General features: G+C 39.6%; 2 protein-coding genes across 5 annotated transcripts in view; one reads left to right on the forward strand and one right to left on the reverse strand.

Moving 5' to 3' along the window:
* The window catches only part of ATP7A (ATPase copper transporting alpha), a 137,706-nt gene that overhangs the window by 43,419 nt on the left and 77,418 nt on the right, over positions 1-16,869 (forward strand). For 2 of the 4 annotated variants that reach the window (XM_008978125.5, XM_063601824.1), the window contains 2 exons: positions 6,554-6,745; positions 15,561-15,701. In XM_008978125.5, the coding sequence (XP_008976373.1) occupies positions 15,582-15,701 (120 nt within the window). In that variant the 5' untranslated portion in view covers positions 6,554-6,745; positions 15,561-15,581. The remainder of the gene's footprint in view (positions 1-6,553; positions 6,746-15,560; positions 15,702-16,869) is intronic. The other 2 variants (XM_003824407.5, XM_055106355.1) reach the window with 1 other exon arrangement.
* PGAM4 (phosphoglycerate mutase family member 4) lies at positions 10,537-14,887 on the reverse strand. Its single transcript, XM_008978128.6, has one exon. It carries the CDS (start codon positions 13,569-13,571, stop codon positions 12,807-12,809), a length of 765 nt encoding a protein of 254 aa, XP_008976376.1. The 5' UTR covers positions 13,572-14,887; the 3' UTR covers positions 10,537-12,806.

A 16,869-nucleotide genomic window follows, 5' to 3' on the forward strand; every position in this document is an offset into this window, starting at 1 on the left:
TTTTGTTTATGCATTTATCCATTGTCGGACATGGATTGATTCCATATTTTGGCTATTGCAAATACTGCTGCAATAAACATGGCAATGCAGATAATCTCTTCAACATACCAATTTCATTTCCTTTGAATAAATACCCAGTAGTGGGATTGCTGGATCATATGGTAGTTCAATTTTCAATTTTTTGAGGAATCACCATACTGTTTCCCATAGTGGCTATACTAATTTACAATCCCACCAACTGTGTATAAGGGTTCCCTTTTCTCCATATCGTCACCACCCCTCTTTTCTTTTGTTATTTTGATAATAACTGGAGTGAGTTGGTATCTCCTTGTGGTTTTCATTTGCATTTTCCTGGTGATCAGTGGTATGGATTGCATCTGTGTCCTGGCCAAATCTCATGTTGAAATGTAATCCCCAGTGTTGGAGGTGGAGCCTAGTGGGAAGTGTTTGGAACATGGAGGCATATCCCTCATTAATGGCTTTGCACTATCCCCTTGGTGATGAGTGAGTTCACATGAGATCTGGTTGTTTAAAAGTGTGTGGCACCTCCCATTCTGTCTCTCTTGCTCCCACATCACCTTCCACCATGAACAAAAGCTCCTTGAGGCTTCACTGGAAGCTGAGCAGATACTGACACCATACTTGTACAGCCTGCAGAACTGTGAGTCAATTGAACCTTTTTTCTTTATCAATTACCCAGTCTCAGTTATTTCTTTCTTTCTTTCTTTTTTTTTTTTAACTGACACAGGGTCTTGCTCTTTCACCTAGTCTGGAGTGCAGTGGCCCAGTCACAGCTCACTACAGCCTTGACCTCCTGGGCTTACGTGATCCTCCCACCTCAGCCCCCAGGTAGCTGGGAATACAGGTGTGTGCCACTACACCTGGCTAATTTTTGTATTTTTTGTAGAGGCTGAGTTTTGCCATGTTGCCCAGGCTTGTCTCAAACTCCAGGGCTCAAGCATTCTGCCTGCTTTGGCATCCCAAAGTGGTGGGATTACAGGTGTGAGCCACTGCGCCTGGCCAGGTATTTCTTTATAGCAATATAAGAGCAGCCTAACACAATTAGTGATGTTGAGTGTTTTTTCATGTGCTTGTTGGGTATTTGTATGTCTTCTTTTGAGAAATGTCTATTAAAGTCTTTTGGTCATTTTTAAAAAAATTTATTATTATTATACTTTAAGTTTTAGGGTACATGTGCACAACGTGCAGGTTTGTTACATATGTATACATGTGCCATGTTGGTGTGCTGCACCCATTAACTCGTCATTGGAAACAATTAACAAAGTAAAGAGACAATCTACAGAATGGGAGAAAATATTTACAAACTATACATTTATCAAGGGGTTAATATCCAGAATATATAAAGAACTTAATGACCACAAAATAACCTGACTAAAAAATGACCAAATGACGAGTCTTATTTTGTGGTTGTTAAGTTCTTTATATATTCTGGATATTAACCCCTTGATAAATGTATAGTTTGTAAATATTTTCTCCCATTCTGTAGATTGTCTCTTTACTTTGTTAATTGTTTCCTTTGCTGTGTAAAAGCTTTTCAGTTTTATGTAATCTCATTTGTCTACTTTTGCTTTTGTTGTCTGTGCTTTTGAGGTCCACTCAAAACTTCCTTGCTAAGCCCAATGCTGTAAAGCATTTCCTGCATGTTTTTTTTAGTAGTTTCATAGTTTCAGATTTTATATTTAAGCATTTAATCCATTTTGAGTAGATTTTTGTATATGGTGAGAGGTAGGGGTCTAGTCTCATTTTTCTGCATGTGGCTATTCAGTTTTCTCAGCACCACTTATTGAAGAGAGCAGTGTGTGTTTGTTATGGTTTGGATGTTTCTCCTTTCCAAATCTCATGTTGAAATGTGATTCCCAGTGTTGGAGGTGGGACTTGTGGGAGGCGATTGGATCATAGGGGAAGATCCTTCATGACGGGTTTGGCACCATCTCCTTGGTGATAAGCAAGATATGGTGGGGTTTTTTTGTTTGTTTGTTTTTGTTTGTTTGTTAGTTTGTTTTTCACCATCTCTTACAGGAAGGAGAAATCTGGTTGTTTAAAAGATTCTGGTACCTCCCCCTGTCTCTCTTGCTCATTCTCTTGCCATGTGACATGCTGGCATACCTTCGCTTTCTGCCATAATTGTAAGCTTCCTGAGGCCCTCACAAGAAGCAAATGACAGCATCATGCTTCTGTATAGCCTGTACAACCATGAGCCCAAATAAATTCTCTTTTCTTTATAAATTGCCCAGTCTCAGGTATTTCCTTATAGTGATGCAAAAATGGACTAACAGTGTTCTTAGCACCTTTTTTTGAAAATCAGGTGGCTGTAGGTGCATGAATTTATTTTAGGGCTCTATTCTGTTCCATTGTGTATGTGCCTGTTTTTATACCAATACTATGCTGCTTTGATTACTATAGCCTTGTAGTATATTTTCAAGTCAGGTAGTGTGATGCCTCCAGCCTTGTTCTTTTTGCTTCAGATTGCTTTGGCTATCTGGGGACTTTTGTCATTCCATATGAATTTTAGGGTAGTTTTTTCCTATGTGAAGACTGTCATTGATATTTTTATAGGGATTGCATTAAGTCTATAGATTGCTTTGGGTAGTATGGCCATTTTAACAATATTAATTCTTCCAATCCATGAACATGGGATAGCTTTTCATTTGTTTATGTCTTCTTCAATTTCTTTCATCAATGTTTTATAGTTTTTTTTTTTTTTTTTTTTTTTGGAGACAGAGTCTCACTCTGTCACCCAGGCTGGAATGCAATGGCATGATCTCAGCTCACTGCAACCTCTGCCTCCAGGGTTCAAGTGATTCTCCTGCCTCAGCCTCCCAAGTAGCTAGGATTACAGGTGTGCACCATCACGCTCAGCTAATTTTGTATTTTTAGTAGTGATAGGGTTTCTCCATGTTGGCCAGGCTGGTCTCGAACTCCTGACCTCGGGTGATCTGCTCCCCTCAGCCTCCCAAGGTGCTGGGATTACAGGTGTGAGCCAACGCACCCAGCCAGTGTTTTATAGCTTTTAGTGTAGAGATCTTTCACCTCCTTGGTTAAGTTTATTCCTAAGTATCTTTTTTTTGTGTAGCAATTGTAAATGGAATTTTTTTTTTCAGGTGGTTTGCTATTAGCATATAGAAACACTACTGATTTTAATAAGTTGATTTTGTATCCTGTGACTTACTGAATTTATTTTTTAGTTCTGTTTTTTAGTAGATTCTTTAGGGTTTTCTGTATATAAGATCATGCCACCTGCAAACAGGGACAATCTGACTTTCTTCTGAAACTTTTTTTTCTAAACTATGTTAATGGGATTTATCCCTGTTGCTACTTGCAGCTCTACTTCAAGCTTTCTCATTCTCAGTGCTATAGACATTTGGGGCCAGATCATTCTTTGTTGTGAGGGGCTTTCTTGTCCATTACAGGATAATTGGCAGTATCCATGGCCTCTATGCACTAGATGCCAGTAGTACTCCCTTGCTGCACTCTGAGTTGTGACAACCAAAAGTGTCTCCAGACATTTTGAAATGTCCTATTGGTGGTGACATCACCCCTTCTCTCAGTGAGAATCACATTTCTAGTTCATTCATTTTAACTTCTATATTATGTTTCATTATAAATATACCACAACCAATTTTTTCATTTCCTTGTTGATGGACATCTAGATTATTTCCAAAGTTTTAACTATTAGCAACATTGTTGCAATGAGCATTTTTGTTCTTGTTTCCTTGTGCACATGTGTGAGACTCTGTCTAAGGTACTATGCTTAGGAGAGAAAATGTTGAGTTTTAATATATGCATATTTTCAACTCTACCAGCTATCATGAAGCAGTTTCCATAATTGTACTAATTTATACTCTAACCAACGGAACAAGAGAGATCCTGTTTCTCCATATCCTCACCAACACTTGGTATTGTCAGATTTTGAGATTTTTATCTACCTGATGGAGGTACATTATATTCCTTGATTACCACAAGGATCACAAATTGTGCAGATAGAGTTGTATCCAAAAAAGGATTAAGGCTGGGCGTGGTGGCTCATGCCTGTAATCCCAGCACTTTGGGAGGTTGAGGCGGGTGGACCACTTGAGGTCAGGAGTTCGAGATCAGCCTGGCCAACATGGTGAAACCCCATATCTACTAAAAATACAAAAATTACCTGGGGCCTGGTGGCATGTGCTTTTAGTCCCAGCTACTCAGGAGGCTGAGGCAGGAGAATCACTTGAACCTGGGAGGTGGAGGTTGCAGTGAGCTGAGACTGCTCCACTGCACTCCCGCCTGAGCGACAGAGCAAGATTCTGTCTCAAGAAACAAAAACAAAAGCAACAGCAAAACAAAACAAAACCAAACCCCAAAAAAGAATTAAATCTTACTGCATGATTATTGAGAATACAGGAGCCTTTCCCAAATTATAAGTGCTGATTATTTTAGGGGAATTTTAGAATGATGTTTGAGCTTCTGTGACCAGCTTTAAGAAGTGGTTTTGAACAATCAGACTTCATATGTGCCATGTTTTCTACTCAATTTCTGTAGTTTCTATTTCCAAACCAGAGATGATCATCTAGTCATAATATTGTTCTTCATCTTAGAAAATGATATTACTGATGGTGATTACCATCTCTACTTAGGGAATGGCTCAAAATATATTAATAACTTGAAGTTATTTCCCTCAGTGTTGTTGGATGCTTTTGTTCTCAGAGTCACTCATCACTAACAGCTGGATGCCAAATTTGTCTCTTTGATACTGTCGTTTCCCAGAAGCCTACATTTTTTTTCCATACTATATGAAACTGTTTATGATCTTACTCTGTTTTCTGAGTCATTTTGCTAAATGCAGTAGGATGTTACAAAAGATATTCCTGGTTTTGTACCTACCTTTAAGACATTTAAAATGAAAACGATGGACATAACATATATAACAAAGTCAATTAGAGTTGTGTGTATATGTAATAAACTAGTGAGAGTGAGATGGAATTCCTCCGAGGTTTCATGTGTAAAGTCCAATTTAAGTAGAGTTTTGAAAAAAAACAATGCAGGTGAATTACGAAAGCGAAAGAAATATGTATTCAGAATTGATATGACTTAAATTAAGATATAGTGGGAAAAGTGGCTTAATTAGTATAATTTTTGTTTGTGCTCACACATTGTGGACTCCTCAATACTTACTTCCTGGGTGAATTATCCAGTGCCTTTCTGCCTGACTGATCTCTCTCAGTTCCTCAGTAAGCCTGAGAGTTAGTCCAGTGCTTTGGTCTGGGACATACCCCATGATAAAACTGTATTTCAGTCTTACATTCCTAAACAGGTAAACTAGCCTTCACCTACCAAAGGTATTGTATTCTAAAAGTTTGTTGCCAATTCTGTTTGTTGAATTTGATGTTTTCCCATAAAACGATTTAGTCAACTTTGGTAATCTTGCAAGATCAGCCCTCAAAAGCCCCATTTGACCCATAAGATACAGGAGCAAGTCTGAGTTCTGTTTTCTGGAGGTAGACAGCCAAAGCTATAAGAAGAATAAGGAAGAGTTTCCTTTTTTAGGCTCAGGACTACCCTTAGATAAAATTTTGATAGGATCTGTTTGTTTTAGACATTCTTCTACTTCCATTTTTATACCCTTGTACTGCTTCCCACTGACTCCTCCTGGGCTCCTAATACCTTCATGCTTGCCTTAAGTACTCCATCCTGGACTCGCCACCTGAACTCATCCTATTTGTCCTTTGCTCCCAAACTTGCCTTTCCTGTCCTATCTGGGCTTTTGTTCTCTTGTAGTAACTGACCTTATGTAGGTATTAAGAGATATAATTCCAACTATCATCCCCCTGATTATCAAAAAAGAGTTTATATTTTAAAAAGAAGATACACTGGATGTTAAGACAACTGACCTTCAAAAAGTCACTTCATGGGGGAAAAGAGATATGGAAGGAGCTATTCTAGATTAAATGAGACAAAACAGACATAAAACCAAATGCAATGTGTGAACCTTGTGAGGGTCCTGAATAGTAAAATTGGACTTCTTCAGACTTGAAAACTTGTACACAAAAGGACACTATCAAGAGAATGGAGGATTTGGGTACAAGCGGTTGAAAGATGGTTTGGCTGCTCTGGTCGGATTCTGCCGTCCCAGTGAGGCTGGAAAATAGGGTCTAGAGGCAGGAACATAAGGCTGATTCACACTTCAGCTATGACAGGAAATATCCTCTCATAGAGCATAGGCCAAGTAAATGATTTTGTAACTTTACTTCATCCTCTCCTTTTACATAGGGTGTACTCCAAGTAGAGGGTATTTAAACTCAAAAAAACTCTGTAAGAGGGCCTTTTGAGCCCCTGTGCTCAGGCCTGCTCCCATACTGTGGAGTGTACTTTCATTTTCAACAAATCCCTTCATTCCTTCCTTGCTTTGTTTGTGCGTTTTGTCCAGTTCTTTGTTTAAGACGCCAAGAACCTGGACACCCTCCACTGTTAACACCAGCCCTTCCCTGTGGCTGACCCTGAGGTGTTATGAGTTTCTTCACAGCCCTACTTCCTCTCTCTTCTCCCTCATTTTCAGACCCTTCTTCAGCATCTTCCCTGGGCATTGCTGTGAGTTTAGGCCGGCCCGTTTTGAGCAGGAGCAGCAGCGGAACAGTAGACCTGCTGGAGGAAGTGGGGCTGCAGATCAGAGACACAGCATTTTCGTCAACCAAACTTCTTGAAGCCATATCTACAGTATCAGCTCAAGTGGAAGAGCTTGCCGTCAAATGTACGGAAAATGCACGTTTCCTTAAAACATGACGGAACCTCTTGAAAGAATGCTGTGATTCTTGGAAACCTGACAATTGATTTGGCATACTTAGCTCTTTGATAGTGACTGTGTAATAATTCATACTTCCTCATATATGATCATTTCACATGTGCCACATATATAGGATAATATCTAGCAGTTCTCTATATCTTCAGAATGAAGTTTTTCTTGGTTTTCTTGACCTTTGTAAAAGCAGAATACTGATTCTATTTTTGATGTTGATCAGTACTTGTTTATTCTTACACTTTCTGCCCTTCAAACTTTCATAAAATCCTTTACAAAATTTAATTTTATCAGTAGATAGTTAATATTAATTGTGCCACAGTGCTACCAGTAGCAAACTAAGTGGACCATTATTTGTTTTACAGTAAGATGCCAAGCATGGCAGAATTAGAAGTTGAGCTTCATCTTATGGACCAAGGGAGATAACTTTAAGGTTCCAGCTCCATTAGGCTAAGTTCTCTAGGCAAATGATTGTCTTACTTACTTCGATATCCCCAGCACCTAAAACAGTGTCACATAGCATTCACTAAATGTTTATTGAAAAGAAGAGTTGATTAACATAATACAAAACTATTTTTTCTTCCTGTATTTAGCAGGAAGACTATAATTGTTTCTCTAAAAATGTATGAATCAGGACTTTGTTGACTTGAAGGAAAATGTTATCTTTTTCACAGAGATTTTAACTTTGATGATGGCTTTTAAAAACATGATAAATACTTTTGTCCTCAAATGATTATTTTAAAAAGTCTTTTTTTTTTTTGAGACAGGGTCTCATTCTGTCTCCCAGGCTGGAGTGCAGTGGTGCGATCTTGGCTCACTGCAATCTCTGCCTCCTGGGTTCAAGTGATTCTCCTGCCTCAGCCTCCCTAGTAGCTGGGATTACAGGCGTGTGCCACCATACCCGGCTAATTTTTTGTATTTTTAGTAGAGACAAGGTTTCACCATATTGACCAGGCTGGTCTCGAACTCCTGACCTCAAGTGATCCACCCGCCTTGGCCTCCCAAAGTGCTGGGATTTCAGGCGTGAGCCACTGCACCCAGCTAAGAAGTCTTTATTTCAGAAAATGAAAGACTGTCTAGAAAGAACGAATTTTTTTTCCTATTTATTTCTATGGTTACTGCTTTTACACTTAATATTTTTTGTTTTCGGTATTTTTATATGTTTGATTGCTGTCTTTAAAGTGCCTTATCAGATTTATGGCTCTGTACTATGAATTTTGGAGCTTTACAAGTTATTTACATAACTCTTAACTAAGTTACTTTGCTTCCAATACATCAAATTTAAATAACATGATTGTTTTTATATTATTTGACCTTAGTGACAATGTCCTATTTTGTTTGTTCTGTATCTTATGTCGCTTTTTGGTAGTTTGTATTATGTGTGAATGATTAAGCCAACTAATTCTGTACCATATATAACTTCTGGATATCTTTGATATGACATCTTAACTCTTTGTAGATATGGTGATGTGTACAGAATGATATTCTGAAGCTCCACAATGGTGCATTGAAAGGCTGCAGATGGATGGCCAAAGAATAGTTTTGTTTCGCATATTAGGTCTAGTTCTGGACTTTTTTTTTTATACTTTAAGTTCTGGGGTACATGTGCAGAACGTGCAGTTTTGTTACATAGGTATACACGTGCCATGGTGGTTTGCTGCACCCATCAACCCATCACCTACATTAGGTATTTCTCCTAATGTTATCCCTCGCCTAATCCCCACCCCCCGACAGGCCCCAGTGTGTGATGCTTCCCTCCTTATGACTGTGTGTTCTCATTGTTCAAATCCCACTTACGAGTGAGAACATGCAGTGTTTGGTTTTCTGTTCAAGTGATAGTTTGCTGAGAATTATTGTTTCCAGCTTCATCCATGTCCCTGCAAAGGACATGAACTCATCCTTTTTTATGGCTGCGGAGTATTCCATGGTGTATATGTGCCACATTTTCTTTATCCAGTCTGTTATTGATGGACATTTAGGTTGGTTCCAAGTCTTTGCTATTGTGAATAGTGCCTCAATAAACATACATGTGCATGTGTCTTTATAGTAGAATGATTTATAATCCTTCGGGTATATATCCTGTAATGGGATTACTGGGTCAAATGGTATTTCTAGTTCTAGATCCTTGAGGAATCATCACATTGTCTTCCACAATGGTTGAACTAATTTACACTCCCGCCAACAATGTAAAAGCACTGGACTTTTTTTTTTTAAGTTAAAAGATCACACACAGGGTGTGATTTCTATACCAAAGATATGCTTATTTCAGTATGAGGAAAAATATTTTTCTTACATGTCCTGAAAATTGCAATTTTAAAAATGTACAAAATAAATTTTTATTAAAAGCAAATTTTATTTCAAAAAAAAAAAGAGTGAAAGACAACCAACTGGATAGGAGAAAGTATTTGAAAGTCATATATCTGATAAGGGATTAATATCCAAGAATATAAAGAACTCTTACAACTCAACAACAACAACAAAATAACCTTATTAAAAATTGGGTAGAGTGCTTGAATAGACATTTCTTCAAAGATATACAAATACCCAATAAGCACATGAAAAGATGCTTGACATCATCAGTAATCAGAGAAATGTGAATCAAAACCACAATGAGATACCACTTCACACCTGCTAGGATGGGTAGAATAAAAAAGATAATAGGTATTGGAGGTGGAACAATTGGGGCCCTTATATACTGCTGATGGGAGTATAAATGGTACAGTCACTTTGGAAAACAGTCTGGCAGATCCTCAAACAATTAAACATAGAGTTATTATATGACCCAGCAAGTCTACTCTTAGGTATTACCAAAGAGAAATGAAAACACAAAAGTTTGTACATGAATGTTTATGGCAGCATTATTCATAATAGCCAAAAGATGGAAACAACCCAAATGTTCATCAACTGACAAATAGATAAATTATGGTGTATCTATGCAGTGGAATATTATTCAGCCATAAAAGGGAATGATGTACTGATATGTGCTGTAACATGGATGAACACTGAAAACATGCTACATGAAAGAAGTCAGTCACAAAAGACCACATATTACATGATTTCATTCATCTGAAATGTCCAGAAGAGGAAAATCTATACAAGCAAAGTAGATTAGTGGTTGCCCAGGACAGAAGGCTTAGGAGGTGATGACTGATAGGTAAGGGGTATGTTTTGTTGTTGTTGTTGTTTTTAGGTGATGAAAATGTTCTGAAATTGCCTGTGGTGATGGTTGCACATGTCTGTGAATATGCTAACAACTATTGAATTCTACACTTTAAATGTGTGAATTATATAATACATGAACTACATCTCAAGAATGTTTTAAAACTGGTGTTGGGAAAACAGGACATCCACATGTAAAACAATGTATGTCGGATCCTTACCATACACCATGTACAACAATTAACTCAAAATGGATTAAAGACCTAAATATAAGAGCCAAAACTACAAAAACTCTTAGAAGAAAACATAGCAGTAAATGTTCGTAAGTTTGAATGTGGCAATGGTTTCTTAGATATGACACAAAAAACACAAAAGAAAAAAGATAAATTGGACTTCACAAATTAAAAGCTTTTGTGATTCAATGGACACCATCAAGAAAGTGAAAAGAATGGAATACCGATACATTTTACACATCAATGTACCTTGAAAACATTACGCTAAGTGAAAGAATCCAGACACACAAGGACACATATTGAATGAATCAATTTATATGAAATGGCCGTATAGGCAAATCCATAGAGATAGGAAATAAAATTAGTGTTTGCCAGGGGCTGTGAGTAGAGAGGAAATGGGGAGTGTTGCTAATGGACATGGGATTTCTTTTTGGAGTAATGAAAATGTTTTGCAACTACATAGTCATTATGGTTGCACATCCTTGTGAATGTACTAAAAAGTACTGAACTGGATACCTTAAAAGGCTGAATTTTTTTCATTTCTTCTAAAAAAAAACAGGATAGATGTGCAGAACGTGCAGGTTTGTTACATAGGTACATGTGTGCTATGGTGGTTTGCTGCATCTATTGACCCATCCTTTAAGTTTCTTCCCCTCACCCCTCACCCCCCAGCAGGCTCCGGTGTGTGATGTTCCCCTCCCTGTGTCCATGTGTTCTCATTGTTCAACTCCCATTTATGAACAAGAACATGCAGCATTTGGTTCTCTGTTCCTGTGTTAGTCTGCTGAGGATGATGGTTTCCAGCTTCATTCATATCCCTGCAAAGGACATGATCTCATTCCTTTGTATGACTGCATAGTATTCCATGGTGTATATGTACCACATTTTCTTTATCCAGTCTATCATTGATGGGCATTTGGGTTGGTTCCAAGTCTTTGCTATTGTAAATAGTGCTGCAGTAAACATACGTGTGCATGTGTCTTTATAGTAGAATGATTTATATTCCTCTGGGTATATACCCAGTAATGGGGTTGCTGGGTCAAATGGTATTTCTGGTTCTAGATCCTCGAGGAATCGCCATACTGTCTTCCACAATAGTTGAACTAATTCACATTCCCACCAACAGTGTAAAAGCGTTCCTATTTCCCCACAGCCTCACCAGCATCTATTGTTTCCTGACTTTTTAATAATTGCTATTCTGACTGGTGTGAGATGGTATCTCATTGTGGTTTTGATTTGCATTTCTCTGATGATCTGTGATGTTGAGCTTTTTTTCATATGTTTGTTGGCCACATAAATGTCTTCTTTTGAGAAATGTCTATTCATATCCTTTGCCCACTTTTTGATGAGGTTGTTTTTTTCTTGTAAATTGTTTAAGTTCCTTGTAGATTCTGGATATTAGACCTTTGTCAGATGGGTAGATTGCAAAATGTTTTCTCCCATTCTGTAGGTTAAAAGGCTGAATTTTATAGCATGTGAATTATATCCCAATTTAAAAAAGAATGCATATGTCTTAGTTCAGGCTTCCATAACATAATACCATAGACTGGGTGGTCTAATTGTTCAAAGCTCCACAGAAATTAGTTGGAGAAGTTACAAGAGTCCATTAATCATCTTGCTTTGTTAGTAGCAGCGGGCATGGTTCAGCATTTTCTGCTTAAGTTTCTCTGAGCTCACCAAAACTAAAATGATGTTGTAATACTTTTTTTTTTATTGCACATCACTCTTTTATTATACTGATCTGGTAAAAGGATTTAGTACAGTTATGCTCAGATGAACACTGGGCCCATGTGGCAGGGTCAAGCAACTAGAACATGATTCAGAAATCAGTGAAAGACACACTTGGACAGGACCAAGAGGCATTTCACTGCCATGAAACAAGGCAGGAAGGGATTCTAATACACACCCAGGAAGCACTGCTGCCCCTCAGAGGTCAAGGAGCTGATCCTATATTGGTATGAGGAATGGCTTATTTTCTGATGACCACATGTGGGACTATTTCAACCGCCACAAGAAACCCCAGAAGGGTTATTGTTTTGTATTATTAATATATACTATACTTTTTTAATAAAAGTAAATATAACACATAACGAAATTCAGGATTGATCCCAACCTAGAGCCAGATCCTCTGGGGTCAGGGAGGAAACAGTTGTCACATCACCATGCAGGTTACATTCATCTTCCACTGGAATGACTAGAGCCCCCAGGCAGTGGCCTGACTGCAGAAGAGCAGAGGACAGACTCTGCTCATGGGGACAGACAGGCTCTGTTGCTTCTCCTCATTGGTCATGGCTTAGCATGTTCCTCCCCAAAGTCCTTAGTAAACAAAGCACTCACAAAAACCCAAGTCACTACTTTTAAACTCTGTTGGATAAGGGGAGCTTTTCCACAGCTTAGACTGAGAACCTGTGCTCTAGAACTGCTATTCTGACTAGATTGTATGAAGGGAGTGGGTGCAGGCGACAAAATGGCTAAAATGAAAATGGGAGCCACTGGTCCCCATCTGCAGCTACAACTCAAGATGTCTACAGATGTGGTCAGTGTGACATGTGCAGGTGGGAGGGGCAGAGGGACAAGACCAGCAGGGAGGGTGCTCCTGGGGACAGTATCCTCCCCGCCGGCCTTCACTTCTTGGCCTTGCCCTGGGCAGCCACAGCTTCCATGGCTTTGCACACCGTCTCTTCATCCCCCAGAAACTGCATGGGCTTGATAGGCTTCAAGTTCTTGTCCAATTCATAGACAATGGGAATACCAGTCGGCAGGTTCAGCTCCATGATAGCCTCTTCAGAGAGACCCTCCACATGCTTGGCAATGCCCTGGAGGCTGTTGCCATGGGCTGCAATCAGTACACGTTTCCCCTCCTTGATCTGGGGAACTATTTCTTCATTCCAGAAGGGCAGAGCTCTGGCAATAGTATCCTTCGGACTCTCATAGGAGGGTAGCTGATCTTCTGTGAGGTCTGCATACCTGCGATCCTTACTGATGTTGCTGTAGAAAGGATGGTCGGGCTCCATCGGAGGTGGTGGGACATCATAGGAGCGCCTCCAGATCTTCACCTGGGCCTCACCATGCTTTGCAGCAGTTTCTGCTTTATTGAGAGCGGTTAGACCCCCATAGTGCCGCTCATTGAGGCGCCAAGTCCTCACCACTGGCAGCCACATCTGATCAATGGCATCTAGCACTGTCCAGAGGGTCCGGATCACTCTCTTCTGCACTGAGGTGAGGCAGATGTCAAACTCATAGCCAGCATCTCGTAGCGCCTGCCCGCCGCGCTTCGCCTCCTCGTGGCCCGCCGGGCTCAGGTCGGCGTCGTACCAGCAGCTGAAGCGGTTCTCCAGGTTCCATGTGCTCTCGCCGTGCCGGATCAGCACCAGTTTGTAGGCGGCCATGGCGGTGGGCTGCAATACTTTTTATACCATTTGAAGTAAAAGGTACAAAAGGTTATACGCTGAAAATTCTTTTTCCCACCCTTATTCCCTAACCACTCATTTCCCCTCACCAGAGGAACCACTGTTTCCATGGGATATATTAGATTGATTTATATGAAATTGCCGGTGTTTGACTATGATGATTTCATGTGGTTCAGCCTAATATCAGTGAAAAAACAGAGTCCTATCTTCATGGAGTTTTTATTCTAGTGGGAAGTGTATTACTTAATTATTGCAGTGTAACAAATAACCCCAAAATTTAGTGGCTTAAAGCAACAAACATTTATTATCTCACATTTCCTATGACTCAATAATTTGGGAGCAGCTTAGATGGGTAGTTCTGGCTCAGGGTGTCTCATGAAGTTGTAGTCAATATGGTGTCTGGGGATGTAGTAGTTTAAAGGCTTAACTTAGGTCTGAAGGAGCAGTTTCCAAGGTGGTTCACTTACCTGGCTATTGGCCGGAGGCCTTAGGTCTTTGCTGGTTTTTGACATGAGGCCTCAGTTCCTCACCATATGAACCTCTCCATAAGGCTGCTTGTATGTCTTCATACTTGGTAGGTGGCTTCCCCCAGATTGCGTGATTCAGGAGAGAGGACAACAAGGAAAACACAATGCTTTTTTCTCCTCTTGCAATGTTTTTTATGACCTAGTCTTGGAAGTCACACCTTGTCGCTTCCACCTTAGTCTATTCATTAGAAACAAGTCATTAGGCCAGGTGTGGTGGCTCATGCCTGTAATCCCAGCACTTTGGGAGGGCGAGGCGGGTGGATCACTTGAGGTCAGGTGTTCGAGACCAGCCTAGTCAACATGGTGAAACCTTGTCTCTACTTAAAATACAAAAAATTAGCCAGGTGTGGTGGCATGCGCCCGTAATCTCAGGTACTGGGGAGGCTGATGCAGGAGAATCACTTCAACCCGGGAAGCGGAAGTTGCAGTGAACTGAGATCGTGCCACAGCACTCCAGCCTGCGAGACAGAATTGAGTCTCAAAAACAAAAACAAAAACAAAAACAAAAACCAAAACAACAACAACAACAAAAAACAAGAAACAAGTCATTAAGTTCAGGCCACACCGAAGGGGAAAGGATTAAATTCCACCTCTTGAAGGAAGGAGTAGCAAAGAATTTGTGGGCGTATTTTAAAACCACCACAGGAAGGCAGACAATAAGCAATAAACAGAATAAATCAGCAAATTATGGAGTATGTTAGAAGGTGGTAAGTTCTATGAAAACAAAAGAAAAAGCAGAGGTAAGGGGAATCAGAGTATGTTTGTGTGGAAGGGATGTAGGTTGCAGTTTTAAATAGGGTGGTCAGCATAGTCCTCATTAAGGTTAGATTTGAACAAAGACTTGGAGACAAAGAAGTTAGCCAAGCAGTTATCTGGAAGAAGAAAGTCCCAAAGCAAGAGAATAGCTAAAACGAAGGCCTTGAAGTAGGAGTCATCCTTGCATGCGTAACAGCCAGGAGGCCAGTATGACTGGCACAGAGAAGGGTTTGGTGAGTGGTAGAAGAGGAGGCCAGGTAAATTTGAGGGGGACAGGCATGGGAAATCATGTGGGACCTTGTTGGCTGTTGTAAGGATTTGAGGCATTTTTGATTAGTTCTTAATTTGTACTTACAAATGTTAAATGAGATTATGTATGGGAAACATTAGTAATCAGGAAAGCACTCTATGAAAGCTAGTTACTTGTATTAAAGTATTGAAATTTTTATTTTTAGTTAGCATATCCATAGAAACAACTTTCCTTTACTTCATCTAAGGTGATGAGAATTTTTTTTCTAAGCAGGAAGAATGCTTACCATATTTTATTACTAGCACATTTTAATTTTTTAAACATGACACTTGAGCATATATAAAATGTAGCGTATTTTTAATTGGGGAGGTGGGGGAAAAGTTGAGGAAAGATTATTTGCATGGCTGAAATTAATGAATTTATTGTTTCTAACAGGAATGTAATGAGGAAATCAAAATGGATCCAAGTATGGGTGTGAATTCTGTTACCATTTCTGTTGAGGGTATGACTTGCAATTCCTGTGTTTGGACCATTGAGCAGCAGATTGGAAAAGTGAATGGTGTGCATCACATTAAGGTAAGTTACTCTTTGGAAACTGAAGTCAAATGCCATTGAAGAGAATTCTACTAGAAATTACTTCTAACAATGAGATAGAAGCAGACACACTGACACATTTGGCAATAAAAACTATTGTACTTCTTATCTTGAAGCTAAATAAGTTTTCTTTGACCCATTAATTCCTCTCATAAAGAAAAAAGATGTATTTTCAATTTAAAAACATCTGAACATGGAATCTTGATATTGTGGTTGTATATTTATAGATTTATATTTTATAAGTATATGAGTATTTATATACTGTTTATTACTCTGAATCTCATACTGAACTAAAATGTATGTTTTCAGGGGATGGGTTAGGGTTTTCTTTTTCTTTTATAACATGGTGATTATTTTGCAATTAAAACTTGAAGGGAAAATGTCTAGAGAATTACTAGTATACTTTGGTTTTTATTTTTAATTTTTTTTTCAGACAGGGTCTTGCTCTGTCACCCAGGCTGCATTGCAGTGGCAAAATCACAGCTCACTGCAGCCTAGATTTCCCAGGCTCAAGCAATCCTCCCATCTCGGCCTCCCAAGTACCTGGGACCACAGGCGTGCACCACCATGCTAGCTATTTTTTTTTTTTTAAGATGGAGTTTTGCTCTTGCTGCCCAGGCTGGAGTACAGTGGCACGATCTCAGCTCACCACAACCTCCACCTCCCGGTTCAAGCAATTCTCTTGCCTCAGCCTTCCAAGTAGCTGGGATTACAGGCATGCGCCACCACTCCCAGCTAATTTTGTATTTTTAGTAGAGACAGTGTTTCTCCATGTTGGTCAGGCTGGTCTTGAACTCCTGACCTCAGGTGATCTGCCCACCTCAGCCTTCCAAACTGTTGGGATTACAGGCATGAGCCACTGTGCCCGGCTGCATGCCAGCTAATTTTTTAATTTATTTTTTGTAGCGATGGGGGTCTCACTATGTTGTCCAGGCTGATCTCAAACTCCTGGACTCAAGTGATCCTCCCACCTGGGCCTCCCAGAGTGCGGGGATTACAGGTGTGAGCCACCATGCCCAGCCAAAATTACTAGTACACCTTGTATGATATGCCTAAGGAAGACTCTATTATTGGTTTTTTGTTTGTTTGTTTTTCAGACTCTAGGGCTTTAAGTTGAAGACTCTATTGTTGTTTAACATTACTTGAGCAT

This window comes from Pan paniscus, chromosome X (assembly GCF_029289425.2).
Source record: "Pan paniscus chromosome X, NHGRI_mPanPan1-v2.0_pri, whole genome shotgun sequence".
NCBI lineage: Eukaryota > Metazoa > Chordata > Mammalia > Primates > Hominidae > Pan > Pan paniscus.